This window comes from Octopus bimaculoides, chromosome 13, assembly GCF_001194135.2.
Source record: "Octopus bimaculoides isolate UCB-OBI-ISO-001 chromosome 13, ASM119413v2, whole genome shotgun sequence".
NCBI lineage: Eukaryota > Metazoa > Mollusca > Cephalopoda > Octopoda > Octopodidae > Octopus > Octopus bimaculoides.
In genome coordinates, this window is record NC_068993.1 from 45,174,238 (window position 1) to 45,181,039 (window position 6,802).

At 39.2% G+C, this 6,802-nt stretch overlaps 1 protein-coding gene across 4 annotated transcripts in view; it reads left to right on the plus strand.

Moving 5' to 3' along the window:
* Positions 1-6,024, plus strand: part of LOC106880525 (zinc finger protein 680) — a 37,996-nt gene extending 31,972 nt beyond the window's left edge. For all 4 annotated transcript variants that reach the window (XM_014930530.2, XM_052972459.1, XM_014930512.2 and 1 more), the window contains 3 exons: positions 1,843-1,976; positions 4,478-4,625; positions 5,774-6,024. In XM_014930530.2, the coding sequence (XP_014786016.1) occupies positions 1,843-1,976; positions 4,478-4,625; positions 5,774-5,999 (508 nt within the window). In that variant the 3' untranslated portion in view covers positions 6,000-6,024. The remainder of the gene's footprint in view (positions 1-1,842; positions 1,977-4,477; positions 4,626-5,773) is intronic.
* The last annotated feature ends 778 nt before the right edge of the window (positions 6,025-6,802 follow it).

The following is a 6,802-nucleotide window of genomic DNA, read 5'->3' on the forward strand; positions in this document are numbered from 1 at the left end:
TTTAGTTGTATGTATTGGAATGTATTGCAAGAAACAGCTTAGTTTCTGTCTCTGACATTTTACATAATTCTTTTCTGCTCTAGGCATAAGGCCCGACATTTTTGGGGAGGGGGGGCAGTCAATTAGGTCGACCCAGTACACAACTGGTACTTAATTTATCGACCCCGAAAGGATGAAAGGCAAAGTCGACCTCAGCGGAATTTGAACTCAGAACGTAAAGACAGACGAAATACCGCTAAGCATTTCACCCGGCATGCTAACGTTTTTGCCAGCTCGCTGCCTTTAAATTTTACGTAATTCAACGTATACAAGACAATGTGTGAAAAACAAAATAAGAATTTTGAATGAAGTTTTTTTTATAACTAGTTTTTAGACATCGAATGGCTATAGGGATCCACCAGAATCAAATTGTAATCAAAGGGGTCCATCGATAAAAAAAAAATAAATGGTTGAGAAACCCTGCACTAGAGAAAAGAAAGCCATAGTTCTTGGGTGAAAGCACGGTAGTCTTTGGGTTGCAGTTTAATCGATGTTATATATGAGTGGCTGCTATGAAATGATCATCAAAGATTATGAGGTTAAGGAATGCTCAGTAGTGAGGAAGTAAAGTAAATGCATTGATAATGATTGGGTTGAATTGACGTACAAATTTGTTGCTTAGTGGAGCAGCAGAGAACATTCTGATAGCAGTAGAAGAGACAGAGAGACAGATAGCGTTTTGGTTGTAGTTAGTGATAATTTTCAAATGACTAGAAATTCCATTGTTGTAAGCTGTCTAGAATGTTTGTATACGTAGTTGTATTAGTAACAGCAGAAGTACCTCCAAGAAATGTACGAAATGTGGGTCTTGTTTGAAGTTCGTAAAAGGGTCAGAAATTGTTCAGAAGTATGGAATTTTCTGACCCCGATGTCGTAAACTAGCCTTTGAATTGCAACTTAGAGGGAATGCTATGAAAAGATCATGAGAAATTATGAGGTATAGCATTTCTACAAGGACTGAAGATTTTAGCTGTGGGTTATAGAAGATGTGTAGTCGCAATACTGATTTCTTGATATGCACAACGGTTGCACGGGGTGGATTGCTGTAGTGGAATTATATAACTTCGGGCCGGCGAAAGTTTTCTGCATGAAAGCAGACAGAAACGACATAGAAACCCACTGGACAGACTGTACATATACATTGTCTTTGACAAGACTGGACTTTTTGTGGGATTTGTTTCGACCTTATGCATTCTGAGTTCAAATTCCGCCGAGGTCAGCTTTGCCTCTTATCTTTTCAAGGTCGATAAAAAAATACTAATCCAGGCTAGATTGGTGGATCAGATTCCTTGTAGTATTTGTTCTAGCTTTTTACGTTCTGATTTCAAATCCTGCCGTGACGTACATGGGTGGTAGACTAAAATTTTTGTCTTGTTTAACACCACTACTCGAGATCTTGGGTACCTTTAGCAAAATCAACTTGGTTGCAAGCAATGGAGCCGGGTTTCTGGTCTGAGAATATCCTCCTCCCTCCTTCTTACTATGAGACCCCGTGAGGGACAATGAACACTACATTCCTTCCTAACTAAAAGATTAGAAAAAAAGGGAGGAAGGGGAAGTAACTACGATTTTTGTCGTTTAGTCAAAAGCGGAAGAAGAAATACCCATGACCTATTTACGTCCTCTAACATTACTTGAGAAATACAGAAAAGCAATGTGTTTTTCTTTCTGTTTTTAAATCTGTCGCAAGTGATTTTTCAGGGTGAGGAGATTTAACTATTATTTCTTGAAGATCGAATGTAGTTATGGTTTGAAATGAATCTGCCACATCAGATCTAAACGAGGGTATATTTTCGTTTGTAGGGAGAAAAAAACACTGTTTCAGTGTATGAGTAAAGTAACCGAGTGTTCAACGTATACACGAGAGATGCTTCTCACAGGAATCGACATTAATTCAATGCGTCAGGCTTATGATAAATTGTGCCAACGGAAGGACGGTAAATACGCATACATTTACTTCTCTTCTTTGTATTTGTGTTTTTGTTGTTGTTGTTGTTGTTGTTCTTCTTCTTCTTCTTCTCCTCCTCCTCCTCCTCCTCTTGGTTCTTGTTCCTCCTTTTTCTCATCATCATCATTGTCGTCATCCTCCTCCTCCTCATCAAAGTACTTTAAAGTGAAGAGGGGTACTCACTTCACGATAAGTACCCATGCGACCTTAGCATTTCTGGAATAGCAAATCTCAGCAAAAAATGCTTGATAGAGAAACACTCTACATATCAGATGAAGGTGATGTTTCTTTTAAATTTGAGGTTTAATGAACAATAAGGACAACAGAAACAATGAAGTCCTTAAACCCCTACAATGCCCCTAAAAGTACCGATTAAATGTCACTAAATCCTATTTCTGTAGAAGGTTTTTCACATGTGATCAGGAGCTACTTCAAAGTATCACTACGGCACAACCTGCAACTGAGGCGTGATGCTGTTCCTAAAACAATATTCAATGCCATCCGTAAAAAAGACTACTCCGGGATAAATATACACACGTACATATCAACAGAGGTGTTATTGGTGAAACATTCCCATCACAACTTTTGTCAAAAAGAATCTTGATATAGTTGTTTGGGAGGGAAAACAAAACGCAGATATAGTCATAGATGTCCACTAACTTACAGATGTAATCATCTGTTTCAAATGTATCGAGAAAGATAGTGTTTACAGATAACCACCTCGAAATAGCTACCTTGACTATACATTCATATCTATAGAGGTAGTTATTGGCAAATTTGGCAATATGAATACATCTTTTCAATGATAATCGTGAAAAGTATATACTGTAATAACCTCACTTTACGAGGACCCACTTTACGAGACTCCGGGTTTACGAGTTCTATTTTATAATAAATATAAAAAGGTTAAACAGCCATTTTGTGTGTACGGTAACGTCGCAATATGTGGCAACACTGATTCTGACGCATCTGCACAGCTGCATGTAGCGACGAAGTAAAATGACGGCATAAAATTTCAATGTCTTAGTTTGCGCTTGCGCTTCGTTGAGAGAGATTATTATATGTTAATTCTTCGTGCCACATATTTTATATTGAATACGTGTATTTACACTAGTATTTTCAACATTTTAAAACCCATCCAATATGTCTAAACGAAAGTGTTCAACGGACACCGTCAGGAACAAAAAGAAACGAAAAACCATCACTTTGGAAACGAAACTTTGAACGAAGTGCAAAAGTTTCTATTACCATAACAAATGTTTCTGCGTGTTACCAAGAAATTTGTAAAAATAGTTTCTTCTCAGCAAGCAACTCAAGACTTGCTTTTTTAAAAAGAAAGTTACAAGTCCGTCTACGAGTGCTTGTGAATCGGCGGTCGCGTCTACAAGTGATGGCGTACGCGAATCTAGTGCGAGTTAAAGTGATTCAGAAAACGATTATAATATTTTTAATCATAAATAATCTTGACATTCTTTTTACTTTACATAAAATATTCTTTACATTCTACTGCTATTTTATTGCCATTTATTTACGAGTATTATAAATTTTATAGGTAAAATATTTTTCTGCGAACGAATTACTATATATAAGATTGTTACTACGGGAAACTTACGAGCTTTCGCTTTACGAGCAGTCTCCGGGAACAAATTAACTCGTATACCGAGGCATTACTGTACATACTTACATGCATACAATATGCACATACATACAATATGCACATACATACAATATGCACGTATTTGTTGTTGTTGGCACTCCGTCGCTTGCGACGTCGATGGTTCCAGTTGATCCGATCAGCGGAACAGCCTGCTCGTGAAATTAACGTGCAAGTGGCTGAGCACTCCACAGACACGTGTACCCTTAACATAGTTCTCGGGGAGATTCAGCGTGACACAGTGCGACAAGGCTGACGCTTTGAATTACAGGCACAACAGAAACAGGAAGAAAGAGTGAGAGAAAGTTGTGGTGAAAGAGTACAGCAGGGTTCGCCACCATCCCCTGCCGGAGCCTCGTGAAGCTTTTAGGTGTTTTCGCTCAATAAACACTCACAACGCCCGGTCTGGGAATCGAAACCGCGATCCTATGACCGCGAGTCCTCTGCCCTAACCACTGGGGCATTGCGTCTCCACATGCACGTATATACTTGCGTATCTACATACATGCGATCATATGAGAAGTAAATATGGTCTTCAGAACTTTCTGCATGCATTAAATCATTGGCTCGCAATGTGTTTGCCGTACCAGTGCTCATATCAACATTTGTGCTACTCCATTGGCTGTTAGATGCAGTCCGGGCTATTGGCATTGAACTACTAAAATTGTTCATTCATGTCAGAAATTTCCACGTCAGCAGTGATGTAGACTGCTTTTACTTAAAAAAGAAAACAAAGCAGAAGAGGCTAAACATCGATTCGAACAGCCTTTGAATATCGCATCATATCCCCTCAACCAACATCTGCAAACTGATCTGGTTTTCCTTTTCTGTTTCAGAATTCACCCGTGATCTTCCTTGCCTAGAAAAATATTCCAGCGCCATGGATAAGTCTTTTGCCGCAGTGGTTGAAGAACGCAGCGATTTAAGACAGAAATTATCCTACTCCGACATCACATTTGACGAATACTTCGAGAAATATTGCCCGTACGTAAATAAAATGAAAAAAATGTGAAAAAAAAAAAGGAAAAGTATCATTATCCTACTTCCAAAACTTCCACAAATTTCCACCACAACCACCATTACCACCACAACCACCAACACCACCACTGTGACGATGAAGCCGTCGCCGCCGTCCACGATGACGACGTCGACGGCCACTATCATCATCATCACCACCAGCACTGCCACATAAATCAATGGGGGAGTCCTCTACGTAGCCATTTCGACAGGGCGGGGGTTATTCGCCAAATTTCCAAATTACACCCAACCGTCATAGATAAGGTAAAGGACATTAAATAACATAGCCCGACATTCCCTTAGTTTCAAAAGACTGGTGGATGGTCACGACTGAAATGCCTTATCAAGGGTCTCTCGGACCACGGCTGAAGGCCCTCATTTGGGGATAAACAACAGCAACTAAATGAGCAAACAAGCTAGATTCTATATGGTCGTTCGCCTTGCTAGAAATAACAGTCAAATCTTCATCGTATTATAACACTGTACGAGGGGGTGCTGAAAAGTTCCTGGCTTTGGGTAAAAGAAAATGCAAGAGGATCAGTTAATTATGATTTTATTGAACATATTCCCCTTTCAGATTCACACATTTATTGCAGCGGTCCTTCAGTTTTTCTAAGCCCAGTAAAAGAACTCGGAAGGTTGGGCTGCCAACCAGGCCTTTCATGATACCCTTAAAGCCAGCAAAATTTCAGCTCCCCCTCGTATTGTTCAGTCATATCTGACGGGGTTCACAACCTCTACCACCGCCGCTGTCGTCGCCTCTGCTGTCCCTGGGGTATTTCCTGAAGTAAGTACCTAGCCTTTGTTACACTAACTACCTCTCTACTCATGGATAAGCCAAGGAGAATACGTTTACAGCATCTATGGAACCGCAGGGGATGGTAGATATTGGTTAAGTACAACCGTACTAATCTGCCTTAGTTGTAAGTATTAAAAGACAATTTAGCTTCAGTTCTTGTAAGCACGAAGAAAACTGACTTTTACTTCTATCTTCCATTGCTATTTGTTTAACATTAGTCGTTTGTTAGAAGATACTGTTTTTTTCTTTTTAAACACGTGTAAATATATAATGTCATGACTTTACGAGAATAAATTTGTTTGTCTTGTATTTGCAGAATGTGGAAGAAAGTAATTGACAATTTGCCTGAAGTTATCGGATGTCCACAGACGTTCGTTGAACTTTTACAAGACTACTTCTATTCAATGATGCCGGAAAAGTGTAAAGCGATTACAGAGCAATATCGACCTGAAGACAATGGTTCCTCCAATGTCATCTTTAAGGGAGGACAAACGTACTTTAGCTTCATATTATTTCTTATCTTCGTCTTTGCTACTGAATAAAAACTGACCCTAGTTAACGACTCAATATTTCACTTCAAGATTTATAACTATATTCAAAAGTATTATATCTAATATAATAACATTAACATTGTTTTTTCCGTTTTTTTCTTTATATAGTTTTTCATAATTAGTTACGTCCTGTGACAGTCTAAGTTCAAATCTGCACCAAAGAGTGCAAAGATTCAGTTTAAAACGACTATTTGGACGACTATTTTTGGTGCCTTCTGGTTGTTAAGGGGTGAATAGACAGAATCGTTTGAGCGTTAGACAAAATGCATGGCAATATGTTACGCCTCAACGTTCTGAGTTCAAAACACCATCAAAGTCAACTTTGGGGTATGATAAAATACAGTAACAATCAACTACTGGGGACAATATAATAGACTGATATCCTCCTCCAAATTTGTGGCCTTGAACCTATTTTAACGACAGTCATTATTATCATTATTACTTCGTCTGTTTACGTTCTGAGTTCAAATCTCACCGAGGTCGACTTTGCCTTTCATCCTTTCGGGGTCAATAAAATAAGTTCCAGTTGAGCAGTTGGGGAGGTCAATGTAATCGACTTACCTCATCCCCCGAGTTTGCTGGCCTTGTGGCAACGCCTGTCTTTACGTTTTGAGTTCAAATTCCACCGAAGTCGACTTTGCTTTTCATCCTTTCGGGGTCAATAAAATAAGTTCCAGTTGAGCAGTTGGGGAGGTCAATGTAATCGACTTACCTCATCCCCCGAGTTTGCTGGCCTTGTGGCAACGCCTGTCTTTACGTTTTGAGTTCAAATTCCACCGAAGTCGACTTTGCTT